Source organism: Lissotriton helveticus, chromosome 1_2 (assembly GCF_964261635.1).
Source record: "Lissotriton helveticus chromosome 1_2, aLisHel1.1, whole genome shotgun sequence".
Lineage (NCBI taxonomy): Eukaryota > Metazoa > Chordata > Amphibia > Caudata > Salamandridae > Lissotriton > Lissotriton helveticus.
Genome location: NC_136058.1, coordinates 115,180,742 through 115,206,662, shown reverse-complemented (window position 1 = coordinate 115,206,662; position 25,921 = coordinate 115,180,742). Strand labels below are relative to the sequence as shown.

At 45.4% G+C, this 25,921-nt stretch overlaps 1 protein-coding gene across 2 annotated transcripts in view; it reads right to left on the bottom strand.

Annotated features, from left to right (window-relative positions):
• The window catches only part of LOC144798777 (cytochrome P450 2J2-like), a 446,433-nt gene that overhangs the window by 205,108 nt on the left and 215,404 nt on the right, over positions 1-25,921 (bottom strand). For both annotated transcript variants that reach the window (XM_078669831.1, XM_078669823.1), the window contains exon 6: positions 12,034-12,175. In XM_078669831.1, coding sequence (XP_078525957.1) covers positions 12,034-12,175 — 142 coding nt within the window. The remainder of the gene's footprint in view (positions 1-12,033; positions 12,176-25,921) is intronic.

Below are 25,921 nucleotides of genomic sequence, written 5' to 3'. Positions count from 1 at the left end.
CTTGTGAGCTTAAGGGGAACATTGCTATAATATAGGCCAGAGTTATTCAAACTGTGGGGCGCGCCCCCCTGGGGGGGCGCAACACCATCTCAGGGGGGCGCGCTCTCCACCATAAAATTTCACCTTTCATTGTTCCCACGGCGGAGAGGCAGAGTGGAGCTGCAGGGACCCTAAGAAGGGGTGAAGACCATCAACGCCTGATTAACATGCAAAAGGTCTTTAAAAGACCTGTGAAGTACTCGGGTGCGGCTGTGTGTCTGCGAAGCTGAAGCTGTGTCATCCCGGGCTGCCACCCAGAGACGCAGGAGGGAGGGTGGGGGGGGGAGAAGCCCTTTAATTCCAATGGGCGTTGCGCGCCTGTTCTTGGCTCGTGTTCTCTCCCGCCACTGCCAGAAATAGCACGATAAGTCCTACGTGTTTCACTTCCAGACACAAACGATGAGCAGCCCTAGAGGTAATAATTTTTTAATACACCAGCTTTGCTGATTGCACGTATTGTAAATGATATCTGCGAAATTATTCACCGGCTGCTGGCAGCATAAAAAATAATGAAGACGCAGTGAAGGCATCATGGAAATAGCGTTCCCTTCTCCAGAGTCCTTGCAATACTTGTCTAACAGCGTAACCAGTAAGATGAAAACATTTAGAGAGATTTTCGGGCTCCTTGTAGAAACCGCGCCCTTTCCGGTAGAGATTAATAAGGGTACAATTAAGGATCCAGATCTGTCCGGAGAACGGGAGGGCAGGGGCATCATACCCGGCCTGGCATTTACACCCACGCTTTGCTGGCATCCAGAGGGAACTGGGACAATTAAAGACAAGCCGGAGGAGGCAGGAGATGAAACACATAAAAGGATCTGGGATTAGAACAGGGCATAGAGTGAAAGAAAGTGTAGGAAGGAGAATGAGAGGAAGAGGGAGAGGCAGAGCAGGAAGGAGAGTGGAAGAGGGAGAGGCAGAATGGAGGACGAGAAAACATGGGAGGGGAAGGGGATGAACGAGGCCTTAGAAGTGAGGAGAGGTATATACTGAAAGGTGAGAAAAAGAAGGCGGGCAGAGGAAGAGAGAGGTTAGGAGGTATGAAAAAGATGGGTGGTAGTAGGAGGAAGAGGGAGATAGGAAGTGAGTGTGGAATAGAAGGGAGTGAAAAGAGAAAGGAAGAGATAGAAAGCGAAATGGGAAAGAAGCAGCGTATAATTGTGCAACAAAATGGAGGGAAAGGGAATGAGAGAAGATGAGAGTGTGTGTGAGGGAGAGAGAAAGAGGAAAAGAGTGCAAGTGAACGAGAATAAGTGAAAACAAGAACTTGAGTACGTTATTTATGTATTTATTGTTTTGCAAAGTGTTTAACAGTGATCTTTTTGTCACTTACAGTAACATATGGACCGCCTGGGCTCACCATAGCGCACTTAGGTAGAAAAAGCATAAGTATGAGAAACCCATTTTCCCCAGCATATGCTCATTTGCACTTTTCTGCAGATGGATTGAGAAAAAGTTGAAATTAGAATCTTTTGTGAAAATAAATGTCATTCCCCTTCCAGAAGGGCTTTTAAAATTTGCCAGGATTTTCTGCAGGTTATTTCGTTCATGTGTTATCGGATACAGAAGCACTGCCGTAATTCGCTCACTGCTCACCGACTGCAGTTTAAATTTTACACCCAGTCATGAGGGCTGCTCCTCCAACCACAGGGACTAAGAAGCCATAAAACTCTTCCCCGTGACCCTAAACCAGAGTTATTCAAACTGTGGGGCGCGCCCCCCTGGGGGCGCGCATCGCCATCTCAGGGGGGGGGCGCGCTCTCCACCATAAAATTTCACCTTTCATTGTTTCCCACGGCGGAGAGGCAGAGTGGCGCTGCAGGGGCCCTAAGAAGTGGTGAAGACCATCAACGCCTGATTAACATGCAAAAGGTCTTTAAAAAACCTGTGAAGACCTCGGGTGCGGCTGTGTGTCTGCGAAGCTGAAGCCGTCTCATCCCGGGCTGCCACCCAGAGACGCAGGAGGGGGGGGAGAAGCCCTTTACTTCCAATGGGCGTTGCACGCCTGTTCTTCATCCTTTTCAAATGGGGCTTTTGGAATAGAGAACAGCAGCCGATTAGCACACACGGTTTCACAGCATAGTGAACATCGCATACTCCCTGTATCCTATTTTTGACTGTCTCATTAATGTTTGCCTCTTTCTTTAGTTCTATTGTTTATTTGTTTGGGAGTTTTATAACCCTCTGCCAGTAGACGTTGGGTTACTTCACTGGGCAGTTTTGATTTAAGCCTGGCACCCTCAGGCATAAAACACCCTAATTAAAGCCCCCTACAACATCCATTGTACGATAGGCAGAGGCTTTGCATCTTCAGGTTTAGCACTCTACTTTAACCTCAGCATCCTAGTCCCTCGCCTAGATATGGTGCAGGGTTGTGTTTTTCAGAGAGGCACCTCCAAATACAGCCCCTTTCTCCAATCTTCACACTCCTGGGACAGTCTTGGCATCTTGCGCCATAGCACCCATAAATACAGCAACATACTAAAATGTACCCCCAGGGTACCCTTCTACATGTGGTATACACCTGACATTTTTAGGCACAGCAGCTGGGACATTAACCTCCTAGGTCACACATCCCAGACACTGGGTATCCTTTGGCCTATTGTTATATTTTCAAACTTGCACCCTTCAGAAGCAAATCACTAGCAATATGATAAAAATGCAGGGTCTAGAGCACTACAGAAGTAGGAAGTTCCTTTTCATCGGCTGTGAAGGAGAAAGCCTTCAGCCTCAAAGTCTATCCCAGGGATGAACTTGTACCAATCACTACCCCAGAGGAGCGACCTGCTTCACCTGATCCCAGAAATCCTGACCACTACCATTGTCCCAAGGTCCCGGGAACAGGGACATCTTAGTGATTTTGGGGGGCCATATTCAGCACAGCTTTGAATTTATGATCCAGTTTCAGCTCTTTCATGCCCTCTTCGGTCTGGTCACTGACCGTGCACTGGCACACTGGTCCAAATTCTAAATGTGTTGACATTTCATATTCAGGGACAGTGACGTGTGTATTCAATATAGTAACACAGCGGCAGCTCACTAATATTACTGCAAATAATCTCTGTGACACCCTCCCATTTCTTGTGTGTGCAGTGCTGTTTTGTTCTAAAATAAACTTTTTTATGGGTGTTGCATGAAACTTAAACACATTTGTCTGCAAAATGTCTTTAGTAGACTCTCACACATCACCACAGTAAAAATAAATTAAAGGAAAATGCTATTAAAACAATCTGTTTAAGAATGATTCAAGATAGTCAGAGTAAGACTCTCTCCAAAACAGAGCTGGCTCTATCAGGGGTCCCCCTTAAAGGCTGGGGCCCTGGGCCAGAGCCCACGTTGCCTATGTCTTAAAACGTCTCTGCCAGGGAAGACATCTGATACAACCTGTTTATCAAATAAACTGCTTACCTCAATGCCTGGCAGAGGGTGTCAACCGCTTTTTTTCATGGAAAGAGAAGCTGTGATAGGATGGCAGTGCAGGAATGGGGAGTTTTTTCTGGGAGGTGAGAATGGGGCAGGGCTGCTTAGGATGGCCAGAGTTGAAATTGTTTTTTTTTAATGCCATTGGACAGTGCTTCTCAATGGAGAGCATAGTCTTTGAATGGTACTCATTTTATTGACCACAGAAGTTTCTTTGAGGAGGCTTTGCAAGAATTAAGTGGAGAACCCGTAACAATTTGCACACATTTTATCTTGAAAAATGTAGTTTTGAACTGTGTAGTAAACCTCTGTCATTTCACCACACCAACTCGCAAACCTGCAGTTTTCTAAACACTCTTACTGTGTTTAACATTATTAGCCAGATATGGACTGGGAAATGCGGATGACAGTCGATTATGTAGAATACCAGGTTCCAGAATTTTTTGTCAAGTGGTGGGGGGGCCCGACATCTAAATAAATTCAGCTGGGGGGCTCAACCTAAAAAAGTTTGAAGACCTCTGATATAGGCATTAGGGGAATTGGAGGACACAGACTGGAAGGCGCCATTTATGCACCCAACAGAGGTCCCTATAAAGGCATGATTAAGGCTGATACAACGAAAGTGACTACATCAAGTTTTATAATAGGAGCAGGCTTTATAAAGCCCCCACTCCAATGTGCTTTATATGTAATGTTGAGGAGGGCACATTCCTACCCACACTCTGGGGATGTAACACGGTACAGGTATACTGGAGAAGTATCATTTGGGAAGTGAGTCGAATCCTTGACTGTAATATCCTAGTGACCCCGAATTGGTTATTTTAGGAATCTTCAGTGATACTGATCTGCCATGATCTAAGATATTCTGTAATTTTGGGCTAGTAATTGCTAAACATGACATGTCAATGAAGTGAGGATTCCCACATATCCCTGTAAAAGGAGAATGGAAACAGGAAATAGATTTATATATGAGGGCAGAGGGGGTAGAATTATTTGTAGCTAGAGGCTGCCCATGTATAGGAAAGTAGGATCTGCTTCTATGGTTACCTCCACTTTTTGCCTGGTGCTAAGCTGTATTTGACTAGTCTGACTCGGATCCTGATAATCAGGACCCCAGTATATCTCCTTTCTGCCTCAATTGTTATGTTCAGTACTTAGGTACACCCCAGATTGGATACTGGGGTACGTCCCTAGTATATGGTACCCATGTACCAAGGGCATAGGTACACCAGAGGTCTCCAATGGGCTGAAGCATGTATTATGCCACCCATGAAAGACCATTCGAAATAGAACTACAGGCCTGCCATTGCAGCATGTATAAGTTGTTGCTTGCACCACTTACTAAAGATATAGGTTTCCTATATCTAGGTTCACTGCACTTAAAACCTATAAGCCACCCCTATAGCAGGCCTTTCAAATTCTGAAGGCTGCTTGTTTGGTTCTAACTGAGAGGGTGCCCCTGCATGAGCAGGACACTCCTACAGCCTATAGAGTCCATTCTCCCGGGTTGTTAGTGAAGCAGCTATATACTATATAGAGGGGCACCGCGTAATTACATGATGAGCATCTCGAAATTGGATGCAATGAGTCCTATCATGTTTGGTATCTAACATGATGGAATCATACCCCAACACTGTAAATGGTGTCGGAGGTATGATTCCAAGCACTGGAAGAGCCCACTGTTAGGCTCTCAGTGTTCCCGGTACCAGCCTTCTTGACCCAGACAGCACAAAATGGTTGCTGCCGACCAGAGACGCGATTCTGCCCTCCTGCTGCTAAGCCAAGCTCAAGTAGGGGAAGGCAGAAAAATAGGCATCCTGTCACAGGGAGGTGTGACCACCTCTCAGACAGGATTTAGTGTATTGGGGTAGGGTGGGTGCACTTGCCAGCACCACTCAGTCTGCATGAGGGGCACATTTGGCGTCACCAGGCACAGTCCAATTGAAACCAGTCCCGGGAGCCGTTGGCTCCAGCTTTGGCACGAAACTGGACAAAGGACATAGGAGTAACCTCCCCCTTGTCCAGACCCTCCCCTTGGAGGGTCCCCTGAATTGTCCCAACCCTTTCCCTAGGGTACTTAAGGGCTTACCTGGGTGTGGGTCCCTAGATTCATTGTGGGATAAGATTCAGATCAGACACTACTTCTACTTCTACCGTAAGGGAAGAGGTGTGGCGCCTCTGCCAGGGGAACTGACGCTGAACGCTGGGGATCACGGTTCAATCTCTGGCTCTGGCGGCAGTGGTCTGCCCAGCACCATGCGACTCTGGGCAATAGCTCGCCTAATCTTCCCAACGGCCCCCAGTGCCAAGATACCCCTTCGAGGGGGATTCGTACGCTATACAAGTACTGGATTCACATTTTTTTAATTGACCGTCTGGGCACTCTAGACTTCGCTAGATTTTGTTTGGGCTTGACTTCGTCTCCCTTCCAGTCTGCTGCATCGTCTGTGCCTGTGCACCATACAGGAACCTTCCAAGGCCTGTGGGCATGAAAGACACCTTACGGAATCTCCCTTTGAGTGAAGGAGTTACTCCCCTGTATTCGCAGGCACTGCAACTAAGTCAACCAGTCTGCTGTTCCTGAGCTCCTCCGGACTCCGTAAGGTTCTGCAACACAGGTGGTGGTTTTCCGCAGCTCCCGAGGCCTACCCTGCACTCTCAGCAGGTTTGACGCCAGTATCCCTCGTGGTTGCAATAACCAAACCACTGTGCACCGCATCAACTTGCAGTTGGAAAGGCTTGTTGGCTTCCTTCCAAGAAGATCTTCGGGCTTCAAGTAGCCCCGACATTGAGCACTTCCAGTGACCAGTATTTTCAGCCACACCGCATCGTGGCCCGCATCTTTTGGTGAGCTGCTTGAGGTCCTCTTGCGACTCCAGTGCCTCTGGCCAGTGGGTCCATTTGAGGGTCACACTTATTTCTCTTAGGCTCCCCTGATTGTTCGGGGCCTGCCCTGACTCCCCTGCTTGTGGTGAGTCCCCTGGACCTTGCTGGTCCCAACGTTGCTTCCTCTTCACTTCCTGCGTGGAATGCATTTGAAAAGGCTTGTTGGTGCTCCAGCCAGACACCGACCCCAGAGCACTCAACATCCTTCGTGGCACAGCTCGTGCACAGTTCCTGGCCCTCCTCAGCATCGCCTGGCCCTCACAGCTGCAGAGTCAAGGTCACTGTCACCCATCCTGCAACACCGACATCAGAGGGCATTCGTCTTCCAAGTCTCCTTGTCGCTCCTTAGTGACATAGACTCTGTCCCCGCTGCTTGCAGGTACCTCTCATCTAGAATTCATCAGCGGATTCCACCGGACACTTTCTCCTCCTTCAGCAGTGGCACTCTCCTGAAGTCCTCTACTGGGTTTGCGGCGGTGTCCGATACCTGTTCACACATATGTACCCGCATTCCCTGGTGTAGGTAATGTGGGTACTAGGGTATCCACGGTGGGGTGGTTCTCCAAACTTCTGTCGTCCACAGGGTTTCTTCAGGGTCCACTCTGAAGGGTCCTTAATCTTTAAAAATCCAACCGCGACTTACATAGACTTGTAAGGAGCATGCGGTCGTGTTCCCACACTGCACACACTCTCCATGGGGTCCCTATCTACTCACCTTGGGTGGTTCTTTGGGTCCCCAGCACTTCTGCGTCCTCTCAACATTGTCTTGACCCGAGTCGTGGTTCTTATACCACTTTCATAGTATATGCTTTGGTCCCCCTTTGGGGTCCACTGTGTATTACGTGCTATTTACTGTGTTTCTTTGATAAAGTATTGTGTGCATTGTGCATAGCTGCAGGTAGGAGTTATTTCTATGTGCTAGAAAGTATTATATAATAAATATATTTATTTATAAATACATTGTGTGGTTCTTTTTCACTTAATCTATACTATAAGATTGCATTCTGGTAAAACAAGCTGCTTTACACTCCTTGACTAAGCCTGAAGGCTGCTCTCCACAGCTACCACTTAGAGAGCTTTCTAAGGTTGTCTAAGACCTCTTAAATCGCCATAAGGGTTGTCTGGACTGGTGCTAGGTACCCACTTACATTAGTAGACATCACATACCAGGTCAGCTTCTCACACCATGCATATCCCATAAGAATTGGGACAGAAGGATGACCACCTATGATAACTGAAAATGCTGGAGAAGAAACAAGAGAGAGACAGGAACAGAGGGAGAACAGAGAGAATCCCACATCTCAGAAAACCTTTGAATTGTCACAAAGACTAGACCAGAAATCATTGTTGATAAATGTAAAATGGTGCCAATGACATAAGCAAATTACTTGCCACCTGTTGTTGTGGTAATGGGAACATGGTTAAATATTATTCATGTTACAAGGCAACATTTCCATGTGGTTCTATAGTATAAAAACTCTCAACTTCAGAGTGTATTGCTCAAATAACTGTTAGGCATCTTTTCGGCCCTTCAAAAGGAGATGGGGAGAGGCACACGCCATGCTCCTTGTGTTAGCGCATCTCCTCACATCAAAGTAGCCGCCATTTTAGGATAACAGAGAAGTGAGGGAAACAGAGCGTCATACTACAAACAATTTTCCCAGGTTTTAAATGGTTTTCATGTTACTTCATTGATGATCTGGACTAGTGCACCAATTTGAAAAACTTTCATTACCATTGAAAGTATTTACTATAAGGACTATTTGTGCAAAGCATTGTGTGAGGACGTTCACACACCATGTTTCAAGCATTAGCTCAGCTTATCTCTTCATAATATCCACCACCTGTGACAATTGAGTAGTGTGAAGACAGAATATTGCTCTCAACGAATACTATTTCAGAACTTGCTATCCATCTTATTTATGGGCAGACTTAAAAAAAATCAAATCCTCCATATTCGCTCAACTCTTGAAGATAAAACCAGTTCCAGGAGTGTATCAACTAAATGTGCAACCAACCCCTGCGTCAGCTGCTGAGTGACATCACTGTATTTCCAGATCATATAATGTTTCTATATACTGATGGGGGTGCACAAAATCGAAGTCCAAGCCAGCAACTTTTTATGAAAATAGTTCTTCTTTATTTTTAAGTTAAAAGTTCGTAGAAAAATTCATCATTAATATCAAAAATAGATCAGCCAACGAGTTTCTCTCCCCCATGGGGAGCTTCCTCAGGACAAGGTAGAAATGGGAATACAATCGAAGTTCAGGTATTTTCGAAATGTATGGCGAAGGAATATTAGCGTAAATGAAAAAAAAAAAGAGAGACCAAGTCCTATCCACTGGTCCTTTAGAAGAACTCCTTTCTGTATCCCAGAGTTGCACGCCTCAGTAGTCTACTTCAGGTAGATAATCACGGTTCCCAAGGATGAGTCGCCTCAGGGTACTGTACACAGGGAATTACACAGTGATTCTGTTGTTGAATCAGGACCATACAAATCGGTATTGTAGGCACAGGTTGGCGAAAATTCCACTCGTGTAGGATGAGAGCCAATAGGCTTATAGGCGTGTAGTCTCGCCCTGTCCCATATTCTGGACAGTTAGGTAGAGGAGCACGGTGCGGCCCGGCGTGGAAGGACTTCTGGTTACAAAGGACTTCTGGTTACAAACGAAATAACAATAAATGTGAAATATTATCTCTAAAAGAATTCACGTTCAAACAGGATATTCTGATGCCCAATTTTATGTGGAATTCATAGAAAATCAAATATGTTGGTTTAAGCTTTATTTACTCTACTAAAACCTCCACATTCCTTATCATTAAATGTAGAAGAGTGTACTCACAAAATAACCTAATTAATTAGTAGATGGCATCTTTAACAACTTTCTTGGTGGCGTCGTCTTGACACTATCAAGATGATGCTAGTACCTATTATCAAATAAAATATTTCTAATATTCCACTGAACATACCACTCAAATCCTTTCAGAAGACCAATTCTATAATCTCTGCATTTCTAAGGAACAATAAAAAAGCTTGTATGTCTTTATTAAAATTAAAACACTCCAAATCAGAAAGTGTTGTAAATGTTCTTGATTTTTCTAAATATGATGCAGCTTTTTTATTAAGACAATCTGCTTATTTGAATTTGGACTCCCCAAAATATCAAACATTTTGGGTTGATCTAGAGAAAGATCTCTTATCACCTTTTTCCCCTCAGGAATTTTCAACATTCATGTGCATATCCCAATCTCTATCCGCTCCCATTTTGAAATATTCCGGTAAATTATTAGAACCTATGTTATATGGTTGTATGATGTACAACGCGATCAAAATTATTGCGGTACATCACAACGCATCTTTTACAACGCAAGTCGTTACCAGGACTTGCACTGTAGGGTACTGGACTTAGGAATAGTAAGATTTACTATTCCAACTCCAGCCTACGTACAGTAGGGAAGGTGTTGGAATAGTAAATCTACTATTCCTTAGTCTAGAGCGCCCTCCAGCGCAAGTCGTGGTAACGACTTGCGTTGTAAAAGACGCGTCGTAATGGCACCGCGGTGTTTTGACCGCGTTGTGAAGGATGTTTCCCATATTATCTGATACTCCTTTTGATCTCCCCACATTTCTTCATTCTACCATTTGGCATAACAAATTCATACACCTAAATAACAAGCATATATATTTGAAAACCTGAAGGCAAAAGGGTTCAATGTAGGTCAATCAACTTTTGGATTGTGGTGCCCCTACATCCTTTGCACACACTCAAACTCAATTTGGACTTTCTTTTTCTTTTCAACATAAATTTAAACTCTTACAAACTCAATATATGTACTGTCCTCAATCTTCCTCGCCCCGACTAATCAGTTAAGCCATCTCTTATTAACAGTTCCAAAAGCCTCTACTATTTATTCCCAGTTACCTTCTACTGATAGAGACAAAACGGATACAGAATTGTCATGGGGAAATGATTTGGAAACGGTGTTAGACAAAAATGTGGACAATGCTTGGAAAGTCTTCCCGACCAGAAAATGCTACACAAACACTGTTTTATATATATAACAGACTTTTACTGTCCCCGTAATGTTACACAAGCTTTACCCAGGCCTTACTGATACTTGTTGGTCATGTTCCTCACCACATGCAGATTTAAAACATTTACTCTTCACATGTCCTCGCGTACATGAGTTCTTGTTACAAGTCTGGAATCAGATTAGCTCTATTTTCCACTCAAAAGTACCTTTCTCTAATGTTAATATTTTCTTGGGAAGTCTGTCTGATGATTGGAACTTAGATTTAATTGATTTACAACTACTGTGTTTACTGTTGCCAGTGGCGTTTCAACAAATCAAAAAAAAACTGGAAGGCCCTTACCCAGTTATCTTTTCGGGATTGGTGGTATGCCATCTGCCTTAATTATAGACTAGATACTGCATTTATGCAACCTATATCACTTATATTTAAACATTTAGACCTAAGGTCCCCAGTAAATAACTTTTTGAACAAACATGCGAAATGATCTTTCGTTCATCCACCTAATGAAGAAGTGCTTCAACCTTCCTGAATTTCCATTTTTGTGTACTGCTGTTGTTCTAAATAGTGTCACTCTTTGAATATACTCATCAGATTACTCCTATTGAACACCATGCACACCCCCTTCCCCTCCTCTAAACTGTATTGTGTTTATTATTCTTAAATGTATTATCAGTCTCAACTGTAATGCGCTATCTAATTGTATTTTGCTTCAGTTGCAATAAACTAAAAAATAAAAAAACACACTTCTACCAGGCAGATAAAAGAAATTACAATTGCATTTAAACAATGCAGGTTCCTCTATAGCACTGTCATTGTGTGATTTAAGTTGGAGGCACCCAACAATGTATAGTGAATGTATATAAGAGTCCTTGAAGATGGAACTGGTCTGGGTGTGTCTAGAGACTTGGTGGTTGATCAAGAAAGTAGACTCTCATGGCCCTGTGCTGTCTGTTTTTTCACATTTTACTTTCATGGAGTTAGCAGCCTGAAGAAATAATGCAGGCTAGAATATAAACTTGCATTATATGCTACAGGTCTAGAGTTTTGATAGCTAGGTTGTCTGTGATCTTATGCACATTGATTTATTTGGTGCTGACAAGGAAAATACGCATAATCCCCTTCTTAACAAACCATTTTCTTGACTATTGTTAATATGAAAAAAGTGTAAGTAAAAATAAAACTTGAGAAGGCAGATGTACAATGCTTTAGCAACAGTTCAATATTCTGTCAGGGAATTTACAGCCCTCTAAATAATTTTCAATTAACATATTTTAAACAGTAAGTATCATTTTTCAATGTCTTCACTTCCCATATTCTGTCTTCTCGAAAATGTTTAGCTATTTCTTTTTTAACCGCATGCGTGCAGCCGCTATTTTCGCGCTGTGCGGCTTTTTGCGAAAAGCCGCGTTACATGACGAGCTGAGCTCGTCATGAGCATGCGAGCGGCGCAACTCATGATGAGCTCAGCTTGTCATGCGCATGGAAGGGGTTAAGTACATTGCCAGTGGGGTAATGTCTGTTGCAGACAACTCAGAATGTATGCTTACTGCTCTGTAACATTTAATCTATCAAACAAATGTATATCTTTCAAACTTAAGGTTAAATACCTTGATTTAATGAGTGATGCATATCTTCATTCTGATTAACATTACCTTGAATTTCTGTGTATACTGCCATGTACAGAATAGCCCAGCGCAAAGTAGTTGAAGTTGTTTCAGTGCCTGCGAAGAACAGATCCAAGGTGCAATGTGCCAAATTTTCCTCATCAAAACTTGAGCTAGGATCACTCTTAAACTGTTTGGAGAAGATAGTTTTGTTTTTTAATATCCTTAAACTGTTTGGAAAATATATAATTATTTTATTGCCTAAAACAACAATTTAATAATAATGCACAGGCAACTCTAATAGGTCTCGCCTGTGCAGCGTGGCTAAAGGAGAAAAAAGACAAAAGGTACAACAATACAGTCTTGTCATTTTGAGGCCAGTGTATGAGAGCACTTAAAAAATTATGCAGGTCTCTTGTTTCTTTACCAATCCGAAATGGATTGGTAAATTAAAAAATAAGTAGCATTAATGCATTTTTCTTTTTAATCTTGCAATGCAGAAGTGTGCCGACGAAGTAGGCAGAGGATGAAGCAAAATTGAGGGCAGGGTGAAGCAACATGGAGGGTGGGGAGAAGCCCATGTGGAAGAAAAGTGGGCAAAGGAAGAAGCACACAGGTGAGAAGGAGCACTATAGGGACCGGAAGAGCAATGAAGCACATGAGTGAGAAAGAGAAATACAAGCAAAGATGGGGGAGGGAAAGGCAAGAGGGAGAAACAAGAGAACCAGGCGGCAGAGAAGCACACAGGTGACAGTAACACAAGCGCGGGAGGGAAGGACATGATGGAGGCAGCTGGAAAAAGTCCACTTACATGGAGTGCTTAAGCTAAATTTCTGCTGTGAAGAATACACATGCACTCCTGTTCTTTACACTGAACGCCTCCAACTAATTAGCAAATGTGACACCCTATTAATATCTCGCAATAGTACCCTTTAAATGTGATCAAGCTTCCAGGAGCCAAAGGATAACCTAAAGGTAAAGAACAGAGTATCCTCATGAATCTTCCTAGTCAGTTTGTGTGGGAGCTCAGTCAACTTTCTCTACTGTGTCCATCTACTAACTGGGAACTATAAAGGCCACCTCACAAGACAAAAACACAATTCCACACTGCTCTCTATTCCATGGCCATGAAAAAGGTGAGTAGCTCTGATGACCTTTCCTTGCATGCACAATCCCGCTGCTTGTCCTTTGAATCATCAAGCTCACGCTGGTCCTCTGGATGTGAGTAGGTGGCTTGAGCCAGTTTGGACAGAATGAATGTGTGAGAAGATGCCAACTGGTGCATGAAGTGAGTTGTAGCCACTCTTGTCACAGACAAAGAAAAAAAAGAAATGAGGAGACCACTGAAAAAACAGAGAAATGATGTCAGGTGAGAGTCATGTGTAGCAGGCTCCAAATGCTGCTGGAGGTGGGTGCTAATTGCATTTTGATCTATATTGGGGTTATGAATAATGATGACGTGGAAGAAGAAGAGACATTGTACTCATCATTATAGGCTAGGCTAGCACTTGCCATTATATAAACAGCACTTCTTACCAGCTACCACTTCCACTCTGCAAGTAGTTTGAATTCAGTCATATAAAAATATAATACTGTGCATCCAGAATGACAAAAAGGATCTTATCCGTGACTGAACAATATTCAGTTGGACTTGCATCATAAGTGCATGTAAGGAGCAGAGGTCACTGGTGCTCAAAGTTGTGAGAAAATTAAACCTTCGTTTTTTATGCTCCAGAGCAGCACAACAGTCACATTTGTAAGAGACAGAAAAGAAGACGTTTCATATAGAAAGGGGACGTTTAGTGCTAGACGAAACAAGAATCAACGGCATAATAGGCTGACAGTTGCTGGGACTGATGACATTAGAGAGGTTTTTTTTCCTTTTACCCAATGTACTACATGGTTTCATTTATGTATTCGGTATTCCTTCAGTATTCTATTTTGTCTTGTAACTGCACCATTATCGTGTTTATTTGTTTTATCTTTATTTTCAATAAAAAAGAATTAAAAAAAAGAATCAAAAGCATACTGACACAATCAGCCTCTACATATGAAAAATATAACATAGTGGCACCAAAATCAACAAAGCGCCTAAGTGGCATATCAATTCAGATGCTTTACACACCATAATATAGTGTAAATTCTCCTGCCTATTTTGAGCAGATTAATGTATTCATACACAAGACGCTAAGGCATGTAGGCCTGTGCATCCGACAAATGCTCACTTGATCTCCTTGTTGAGAAAGAGAGGTCTACTCTAATAGGATAGTGGCCAGGTGGCAAAGCATCATTAAATGGTCAGAAACAGAAATTATGTGAGTTGGTAAATACATAAATTTACCAGGCTGTAACCAGCAACATTCTCACACACCCAGGCAGCACTTACCAGAGGTAGGTAGCTCAACCATAGCTGCCACTCAGGGCAGAGGCTACACCACTAACAGACCTGGTTGAGTGCTGTTAACTGTAGTTCGGCGACAATCAAAGTCACCAACAGAGTATCAGTCACAGTGCCAATCGCTAGCATGTGCTCCTTCTGTGTAATGAGGCCTCAGGCACCCCAGCCCCTGCTCCATGCTTTGAGTCGGGACCAAAAGTATGGGGATTTGGGGGGCGGCTGACCAAAGGGAGGTCTAATTTCCATGGGTTTCTGGGGAAGTTGTGCAGTCCAGAAGACTGCACAGGGGTTTTGGGCTAGTTTTGGGCTGATACTTAGTTAGGAGCTTTTTGTCGACTCAGTTAAAGGCTTTTGTTCAGGTTTGGCGAGGAGGGGGTTAATGCTGTAGCTTAGTAACAGTAAGTGTAGCACTTTACGTGTGTAGCATCTCACTTTAGGTGTGTAGCATCTCACTCACCTCTGACCTACGGGGTAGCAACTGTGGCAGGAGACGAGAGGGTGACCCAGGCCCTGCTCCTGCTGGCGGAGGCCAGGTGGCTTGATTTGTTGAAAGAAGAGGCCCTTCGCAGTTGGAGTAGGCCACATCGTAAGACTGTCCGTGGTGTGGCTGCTGCAGTCATGGCATGCGCTTCTGGGCACAGGCCGCAGGCCACAAACAATGGCAGGTGAGTGGGAGGGGCGCTTATGTACTAAGAGAGCATCCCGAGCAGGGGAAGGGGAACAGACGTGTCTGGCCCGGCGATAAGCCGAGGGCATTGGCAGGCTCGGTCACGCCCAGGCGCCGGGGTCGTAATGCTCTGAAAGGTAGGAACATCAGCTTCGCAGCTCCCTGAGGGAGACAGAGGCCTCGCAGGAGCAAAATGATTTTAGGCAGTGCGAGGCCTCCCGTAGTGTGCGGTAGGCCTTGCTGAATAGGAAAAGGGGCAGGTTGCTGTCTATGGTCACATGGCCTCGCAAAGGGAGAGAGGGAGGGTGGGGGCGACAGGGGGTTTACGAACAAAGCATGAGGCACAGGGAAGGCTACAGGAAGGGAGAAGGGGAGGATGGAGGATAGAATTAAGGAGCTTCACGTGAGCAGGCTACAGGAACAGTGTAGTGACGGTCTAGTTGTTGCCGGGGGCGGCGCCACGGGCGGAACCGGAAGTGCGGCCTTTTGTGGAGCCGCGACTTCAGAGCCCGACGGACGCGTTCCCCAGCGCTCTGTGAGAATAAAGAGTTATAAATAAGCCAAAAGTCTGCAGATTGTTTACCTACAATATATAGCTGCATTGCTACAGAATATATAAGTGTATTGCTACAAATGGCGACGAGGCTTGGGATCAGAGCAGGCCAAAGGTAAAGTCTACAGGCACCAGCTAACTGAACTACACAGAGCGAGGCAGAGGGAGCCTGGCACAGCCACAGCAAGAGACCACAGTGGTACCCGGTGGCAGAGTGAAGGACCACAGAGGCCACTACACAGTCTCACATCGTGGAATAGACTGGTGAGTGCGCAAACCACGGCACAGGCGAGGAGAAAGGAAGAGCGCTTAGGGAAGGACAGGGCAAGCGACTGTAGTCTACCGGACAACAGACAAGAGACAGAGGAGTCGCACGGAGGAAGCCCCGCAGCAGATAGCGACAAGGGCAGGCGGTGGACAGCTGGTTGGCGCTACCGCGACTTGCAAGCTATCAAGGGACGATCCAAGGACTAGCATGTGGTACCAGAAGCAGCCCTGGAATTACCCGGCACGTCCAGCAGCGACGGTGGAAGCCCTGTGCGCGAACAGGAAGGAAGGCAGGAGGAGAAACAACCGCCGGGAAGCCTGCCCAACGTCAGCACTGCGCAAAATCAGGCACAACGCGACGCGTGAAAAATGTGAGCGCAATCATCCTCCCTTACCAACCTAGTTCCGGTCCTACCCAAGAGGGGAGAACCTACGATGCCATGGGAAGACTGGAAAATATATTTTCTGAATGACCTTTCGGCCCTAGAAGAAGAAGGTGAGGGGAGTACTCGAGTTCCAGGAGGAAGAAAATACTCCTACATAATCTAGGACCAGAAGGGATCATGGTATATGACAACCTGGTGAAGTGACTGAGACCACCCACGGACACTGATGAATTACAGCATGCCATCAAAGATCTAGACTCGCACTATCGGCCGGTAGTGTGCGTGGCCATAGATAGGTGCATCTTCTTCCAGAGGAAACAAGGGGGAAGCGAGACAATCGATGAGTACGTAGCAGCTTTGCAAAAATTAGCATTGACATACAAGTTCGGAACATTGCCCGACGAATTGGTGAGAGACCAAATAATTATGCACACGTCCAACACTGCCATTCAAGAGAAGTTGTGGGTGAACGGAGACGCACCACTCAAGGAAGTATTGGCACTAGTGAAAAAAGCCGATCTATTGAAAAGATGCGCAGAAGCGGCAAGGAAGGACACCATCAGCGAAACAGTGGTGTGCAAGGTAACAGAAGGGAACAAACAAGAAAAATACCCAGGCGGGAGCATACAAGACGCAGTCCCAAAGGAGATACCAACAGAAAGCAGGAGGAATGCAAAAGACCAAGTGGGAAAGCAAGGAAAACTGCTACAGGTGTGGAAGCCCCACGCACAGGGGTAATGACAAGGTTTGCCCAGCCTTCAGGGCCAAGTGCTCGTATTGCGGCGTCATGGGTCACTACGAAAAAGTATTCAGACGCCGACCCAGGAGAGCTGAGGTGAAATACGTGGCCCAGGAGGACGAGGAGGAAGATGAGGTCCAGGCAGAAGAGGAAGATGGAGACGAAGTGTTATGTATAAATGACCAAGTCCTGGGGATAAACTGCACAGGATCCAAGAAGCCAGTACTAAGGATGAGAATAAAAGCAGTGGCGATTGACATCGTAGCAGATTTGGGTTCTCCTTATACTATAGTCCAAAGGACAGTATGGGAGAGAGACTTCCAGAAGGAGATGAAGGCGGACCTAGTTCCACCGGACATACGCCCAGTAACCTACACAGGCGAGCGGATACCCATGGTAGGATATTGTCCCCTCACGTTTGGCAGATTGCAAGCTGTACGTGGCCGAAAAGGGGCCGTCAGTATTAGGCTGGATGGACCAAGGGGCTTTGGGTATACAGCTCAACCCGGGCGGAATCGAAAAGGTGTTGATGACGGACACGGAAAGAGGATATGAGGAAGACGCACGGAGGAGAGAATACCCGGAAGTCTTCCATTGGCGAGATGACCAAATTCCCGCATAAAATATGCTTGAAGGAAGGAGCACGCCCGGTGTGTCATAAGGTCAGGAACATTCCGTTTCGCAGCAGAGAAGCAGTACAAGGGGAGTTGGAGCGCCTGGAAAGGAGTGGCATCATAGAAGCCATAGAGAGCGCAGAATGGCTCTTTCCTCTCGTGGTAGCACAGAAACTGAATGGGAAAGTGCGTCTCTGTGTGGATCTCAGAGAACTGAACAAGAACATGTGGGTTGACAAATTCCCCTTTCCCAGGATTAATGAAATGCTGGCAAAAACGAAGGGCATAAGATGGTTCTCCATAGTGGACCTGTCGTCAGCGTATCACCAAATTGCGCTGCACCCATCCTGCAGTCACCTCACGTCGTTCATAACTCCCTTCGGATGCTATAAGTTTGTAAGGATGCCGTTCGGTTTGGCGTCGGCAGCCGCAGTATTCCAAAAACTTATGCCCAAGCTATTCCAGAAGGAGGAGGGAGTGCAATACTTCCAGGACGACATCCTCATAATGGGTAAATCAAAGAGAGACCACGATGACAAACTACATGCGGTGTTGTCCATACTGGAGAAAAACGGACTCACAGCGGAATGGGCGAAATGCAAATTTGGAGTAAAGTCAGTGACGTACCTGGGACACGAAATCAGCGAAAAGGGAATAAACCGAAAAGAGCAAATGTTACCGCCATACGAGATGCACCGACGCCGACCAAGAAGGAGGACATCAGGTAGTTTTTAGGAATGGCAGAGTTCTACAGTAAATTCATTCCACACTTTGCTTCCAAGACCCACCACCTAAGGCAACTATTGAAAGAGAAGAACACGTTCAAGTGGTCCACGGAGGAACAAGGAGAGTTTGAGGCCCTCAAGCAAGAAATCTGCAATGCGGTACCACTCAAAGGATTTGACCTGACAGCCCTGTCTATATTGACCACAGACGCTAGCGACAAAGGCCTAGGGGTGGTATTGATGCAGAAGTCAGGAGAAGGGGAAATCTCCACGGTCAGTTTTGCCTCCAGATCACTCGCGCCCAAAGTAAAAAAGTTTAGCGTAATAGAAAAAGAAATGCTGCCCGCTGTGTGGGCCATGGAACGGTTCCGACAGTTTTTATGGGGTTCCAGTTTCCTGCTTCGCACGAACCACAAACCCCTGGTGAACGTCCTCACGTCCTGTGGTCATGCCAACGCCACACCACGCATTGCGAAGATGACCTTGAGGTTACTAGACTTTGTGTACGAAGTAGAGTACACTCCGGGGAGCTAAAACAGGGTTGCTGATTTCTTGAGCAGGGCAGCCGCCATGGAAGGAGCAGAAGACCAAGAACCCTCAGGGTGGGAAGACTAGATGGTGGCAGTAACACAAGATCACGAGCAGGTGATCAGCAAACAGGAATGGAAGGAGGCGTACACCCAAGATGAAATGGTAGAAGCTGTGAAAGGCTATGTGATACATGGATGGCCGGACAAGAAACATCTCGATAGCCAGTTGAAAAAATTCTGGGAAGTTCGAGAAGAATTATCAATCGGAGACAACCCAACCTTCTTACTGAGAGGAGACAAGGTGATTCTCCCGCAGAGCTTGGTAGAACATCTCCTAACGATCCTCCACGAAGGACATCTCGGCATCACGAAAACGAAGGCCCGAGCAAAACAAGCATACTGGTGGCCCGCCATGGACAACCAAATAGAGAGGCATGTAAGAATGTGCGAGTCATGCAGCAGGGCGGACAAAACACAGACGCTTTTGAGACCCCCCCATAGGAAAATTCACCATTCCGTCCAGCCCATGGGAAATGGTGTCCATAGACATTATTGGGCCGATCCTCAACATCGAAGGAGTGCAGAAATACGCCATCATTTTGGTGGACAGATATTCAAAGTGGCCGGAGGTGGAAGTGAGAGAGACAGTGGACACGGAGGCGGTACAGTCTTTCTTGACAGCAACATTCGTGAGAGAAGGAATACCCAAGATGATCACTTGAGACAACGGACCTCAGTTCGTATCTGCGAAACGGGATGCCTTCATGGTCTGAAATGGCATAGAAGTGAAGCATACCATGAATGGATGACAGAATAATAACGTGCCTGTGGATGAAAACGCTATACATTGTACTATACTGCATGTTTTCTTTGTACATTCTCAAAAACTGGAGTCTTTTACAGCCAAGCACAACCACAACTGCAAAAATAGAAAAAGATGGCATCATTTCCCTTGAAAAGTGCGGACTTGTGCTCTCACACTTGCACACACAAGTATTCCTCCAGAACACTCCCTCAACTGCTAAATGCATGAGAGCGGCGCTTAATTTGTGAAAGAATGAGTCTTTGTGCCAAAAGCTCTTCCCAGAAGCCTGCGGCCAGTGCAATTAAGCATTGATGCAGTGAATATCAAGGCTGCGTGCTCTTAAATCCACCTCATCACCCTTTAATACACTACCAGACACTCCCTGTCCCAATGTGGAAAAGTAAATTTTGCCATGTTCTGTGTCCCTACGTGTCATCCATCATATGTTATGTGTGCATGATTGATATGCATATGTATTCACCATGTTCGATTAAAGACGCAATTATAGTTGTGTCCATCTCCAGTATGCCAGTTTCCAGTTCTCGTGACTACTACGAATATCCGGCCTATGTAAAGCTACGTTGCCACGTTTCTCAGTGTGCACGTTATTTCATTGTAAAGTCCCCGTTTCTAGGCCTCAAAAGGGCCCGGACACTAGATTCAGCTCCTGTCTCCTGAGCCTCGCTGAGGAGCGATACAGCCCCCACCTGTATCCTCGACATTTCACTTACTTCCTGCCTCACAGTGCCCGGTTCAGCCTGGCTCTGACTCTGAGTCTGCCAAGAGTAAGTTATGATTCTAGTTATCAGTCCAGCCCTCCTTCTCTGCATTCCTAAGCTACTGAATCGCATCAATAGTTTCCGTCATTGTCTAGCCTCTACGTCTCCATGTTGGAGAAATACTGTATTAATGATCATTTAATATTCTTCATCACGCACTACATGTAGAGTAATGCATGCTCCAGTCTTAGAGTCTGTTCGCCTTTACCCCGATAACTTTTGGATTCTATCAACATGTTCTCTAAACATCAGATACTAGATACTGCTTAGGTACATGTCGCCCTGACTCTCCAGACTTCAGTCTCTGCTCCTAGCACAGAGTTCGTAGCCCCCAGCTTCTTCTAGTAACACGTCATTGTCAGTTTGCGCGCACCATTAGGTCAGAGGTCCCGGCTCCTTAGGTAGCCCCCTCCATGTTTCCGCCCCATTCATGACATATTCTGTTACGTTTACATCACATGTCTATGTATACGCCTCTGTTACACCTACTTTCACCCTTATCTTTCGCGACTGCTATTGACCACACCCACTGCTCCGCCTATCGTATGTATTGTAATGCAACTGTTTTAGTATATATGATCGTGTATTGTTATTAAATGTTAGCGCGCTCATCCCAGATCCTGCCCGGCAGCTGTCGGGGCCCCCCTGTCAGGCCCTGCCATCCTATTCCTATGCAGGTTGTCCTGTTCCTGTCCTTTATGCTGTAATAAACCTGCAAAACTCCTACTACCTCGAATCTTGACTCTTATTTATTGAGCTATCTGTTATTCATTTATCCATTCAAAAATAGAGGTATTATTTATTTATTTACCACATAATGGCGCCCGAACAGGGACTTGCCCTTTCCCCACGCGTCGGTGAAGCCACGCCGACCCCCTGACCCTCTGCAGTCGTGACGGAACTCTTCTGCGCACCGGCAGATATTTCTGCTTTAAGTATCCCTCAGGCCCACGGAGGAGACGGAGGAGGCGGTCCAGCATCCAGACGAGACGGTGGAGGAACGCGGCGAGTCCCGACCAGAGCCCAAGCCGAGAGTCCAAGGTCCGAGGTATCCGGAGGCCCACCCGTAACAGAAGTCCGAAGTTCGTCCGTCCGGCGTCGAAGCAGTCCAGTCCAGTCCGAGGCCTTCCGTTCTTGCTGCCCGGTGAGTACCGTTGCTGGGGTAGTATCTAGACAGGGTCAATCTAAATTGTCTCTGGTCCGATGGGTCTGGGTACGCAGATCTGAAACGAAGTGTTCACCTAGGTGGATACGGGTCTTGATGCGTCCCTTTATGGGACCGGTATGTTCCGTGCTGTTTCAGCAGCGCATCCAGTAATTCTAGTCTGTTCCGTTCTCGAGAAATTCATGTGTTTCTGTTCTCAGTGTTCCAGGTAGTATTCTGTCCGAACTGTTGTTTCATAATGTTATTCAATGTATTTTCAATGTCGTGGTATGCCTGAATTGTTTTCTCAATTGTTATTGTTCCTCGTGTATTGTATTGTGTTCAGATTCAAGTTTGCAATGTCCCTCTTTTCGAGATTACGTCAGTTAAAAACTAGAAAGGGTCTGCTAGAAGAAGCAGTTCCTGTCCCGCCTAGGGACAGTCCAGGTCATTTTATGTATCAAAAGCATGGCATAAGTGCCATACTATATCTAGATTTATGGGTAGAGTATACCAAACAGTTAGAAGAAAAGTATAGATGGCCCGTATCGGGTACATGGGATGCCGAGTGCATCATGAGAGTAGAAGAAGCATTATGGAAAAAGAAAGCCAGACAGTCACAGAAAGATGCCATCGAGTTATGGCGCAAAGAATCTCATAAAAGAACCGAAAAAGAAATCAGAAAGTCAGAACTAAGTAGAGAATCCTTGGAACGAGCCCAGGAAAGGGAACTAATCGAGATTGGTGAACGAGTTAAAACCGAACAGTCAGACAGACAGAGGCATGCCCTCATCAAGGGTATGTATCCTCTTCTTGCCGAGGGCTTGCCAAAAACGACCCCGGAGGCATCCAGTAATTTCCCGCCACCATTAGTTCCGCTCAAGCTACGTCACAAACCAACCGCAGCTGATATTTTCATTTCGTCCTATTTGGACGACACAGTCCCAGAATATGCAAATTCTGTTCCTGCTCCGCCAGTCCCTGTAAATCAGGCACTTCCCGCTCCTCCAGACACCGGAGTACCTGTTACGGTACCCCCGGTCCAGCCCGCCATACAAGTCCAGCCTGCATTTCCATTTCCCACTCTGCCAGGACGAAGAGCATCAGTAGACGACTCTAGTTTAGGGGCCGCAGGGGGAGGTCCTCCAGGAACCCCGCCGCCACACAAGCGTTTAACGTTAGCCGAATTACATGCACAAGCGTCACAGCGTACGCCCAGATATCAGTCTGTTGCAGAAATAAGAAAAGCCCTTACCGAATGTGGCTATGATCCAGTCCCAGGCGAGGATAATATGGTTTTATATTCATTACGCGTGAGAAAGGTGACCGAGTATCTAGTCACCCTACCGAATATGAAAGAAGATCTAGACAGAATATATCGTTTCATCCGTACAGGGGATGATCCAGAAAGTATTAGTGAAGTCATGTCTCAAAGGAAAGCTGAGATCCAGCTCATGTTATTAAAGTTCCTGATTAATTGTCTAATAAGAGAACAAGATTATCCGACCAAAGATCGAGCCGAAATGAAAATCCTGACAAGGTGGAGTGATAATATAGCCGAGGGTAAGCATAAGACCATCAGTAGTATAGAGAGTATGTACAAGAAGATTCGTAAAGAAATAATAAGGTTACATGATCAACGTAAGGCAGCACAAGTAAGCGAGAAAGAAAATGACTCTTCTACTGAAGAGGTAGAGGACGAGAATCCCGCCAGAATAGCGTATGTAGGAAAATCTAGATTTCCAGATCGCCATTTACGCCTAGAACACAAGTCAGTTTTACATCATCCAGCACCAGAACAAGGTTCTCTGGAACAAGTATTTCAAGCTACCGATCACATTCTGAAATCACGAATCGGTTATAGCGAGTTAAGTACTATGCATGAACAAGAACTAGTCCGATCAGCAGTCCGATGGATTACTGATTCTACCACTTTTCCAGACGAAATAGTGGCACAAATGTTTCTGAAAATGCCCCCAGCCGAGCAACGACTGGTGGGTATGTATATGATCCAGCACCTCATTACATTGTATGAGGGTCAACATTCTGATCCAGGTCCGTTACATGATGTCCGGAACGAGTTACTCCAGTACAAATGGAAAGGTTTAGGTACCGATTTGATTAGTGTCATTCTAGAACAGCGCCACAAATACAGAACGTTTTTGAACCCGCATTTTGTTCATGTCTCACCTCCAGAAAGTAAACCCTTTTACATAGACAGACAGAATCCGTTACGAGAAGTGCATCCAGTTAAGACAGAGGGTGGTGAAATGCAACGAGTGTTTGTTTACACCCCTATCACAAAGATGGAACTCTTAGAGATGAAAAAGTTAATTCCCTGTCATGACAAAGATCCAGCAGGGTTCCACCGAGAATTAAAAGACATGCTCCGTATGGGAGAATACACGTATCCAGATATTATTAAAATGTTAAAGGTCCTGTTGCCCGCAGGGGTATATGAGAAACTCAAGGAAAAAGAATGGGAGGTGGGAGAGAAAAGGATCGATTGGGCAGTTCTAGAAGCTGAAGATAAGGCACGAGTACCAGGTACCGGTCTTGGAGATAAATGTAAAGAATTACCTGAACTATTAATACAAGTTTTGCCCAGACTATTAGCAACTAAAAAGGAAGACTGGGATGCAATCTCAGCATGTAAACAGAAACAAGACGAAGATATTAGTGATTTTTACTCTAGATTTGAAAAATGTTTTATTATAAACAGTGGCCTCAAGACGAGTAGCGAGTCATACCCTCATCTTTTTGTTACTAAACTAGTCGAGAATTCAAGTCCACAAGTTAAGAATCGAGTTTTGAAAGTCGAAAGTACCTGGCAAGCTAATACCCCATCCCAGATGTTACAGATGCTTCAATATCACCAGAATAGAATCAGAGAAGAGCAAGATCACGAGAGAAAACGTATGAAAGATACGAAAATGAAAGTACTAGTTGCACAATCTGTTCCTCAAGACAGTCAGAAGAGGGGTCCGAATCAAGCCAGTCATCCTGCAGCTCCCGTTAAAGGAAACTGCAATTATTGTAAACAGCCAGGTCATTTTATAAACGAGTGTGCAGTTCTGAAACACAACATAGCTACCGGTAAGACTAAAGAAAGACCACGTCCGCCTAGACAAGAACAAGTTACACAGACTCCTCAGCCACAGAATGCACCACAGACAGTTACTGTACCGCAGCCCATCGCTGCAACACAGCATGTTACACAGCAGATGTACCAGTATGCACAGTCCGAGTATCCAGAGTATCAGCCATATTCATGAAACAGCCTAGAGAGGGAGGTAGGCTTGCCTCTCATCGAGATACCTGTAGATCAAGAAGGTCCCTATGTTCACAGTCAAGTATTAGGGAAAGACAGAAAGTTTCTGATTGATACAGGGGCAAGTAGGACCACTATAAGTCACGCCGAAGTTCCAGGGGCTCCGCTCTCAGGCTCTAGAAATGTTTCCCTTGGATTTTCAGGAAAACCTATTGTAAATGAAATATCAAAGCCAGTTACTCTAGAAGTAGGTCCACTGTCCCGCACTACTGATCTGTTACTTACTAAGTCATGTCCAGAAAATCTATTAGGCATTAAGACACTGAAAGAGTTAGGTGCAGTTATATGCTGTTCCCCAGAGGGAATACGGTTGTTCCTACGTGACTTCAAGGGTCACTATGTATTACGAGATTTTGATCCAAGATTGTCCAATGTTCCGCAGCATCTATGGGCGCAAGGTCCAACTGATGTTGGCTTTATGCAAATCACACCCCATCGTGTGACTCTCAAGCCAGGTGTAGTCCTGCCACGAATCAGACAGTACATATTGCCACCTGAGGCTGTAGCAGCCTTATCCAAAATTATTGACGAGCTCATCGCTCAAGGAGTAGTTGTAGAAACCGACTCCAATGTATGCAATTCTCCGATCATTCCTGTTATGAAACGTACTGATCCAAATGCACCTCCAGTATATCGTTTAGTGATTGACCTTCGAGAACTTAACAAATGTATTATTCCCCAGTACCCAGTTGTCCCAGATATCTCTTCCCTATTGACAGCCATTGATTCTGAAGCTTCATTTTTCACTGTCATAGACCTCAAGAACGCGTTTTTTAGTGTCCCCATTCATCCAGACAGCCAGTTTCTTTTCGGATTTTGTTTAAATGGAAGGAGCTATATGTTCACACGCGCTCCTCAAGGTTTCACAGAAAGTCCTAGTATTTATAGTCAAGCACTCAAGAGACAACTAGACAACATTCACATGCCAACTGACACTGCCCTGCTCCAGTATGTCGATGATCTACTGATCACAGCCCGTTCTGAACATGCTTGCGAAC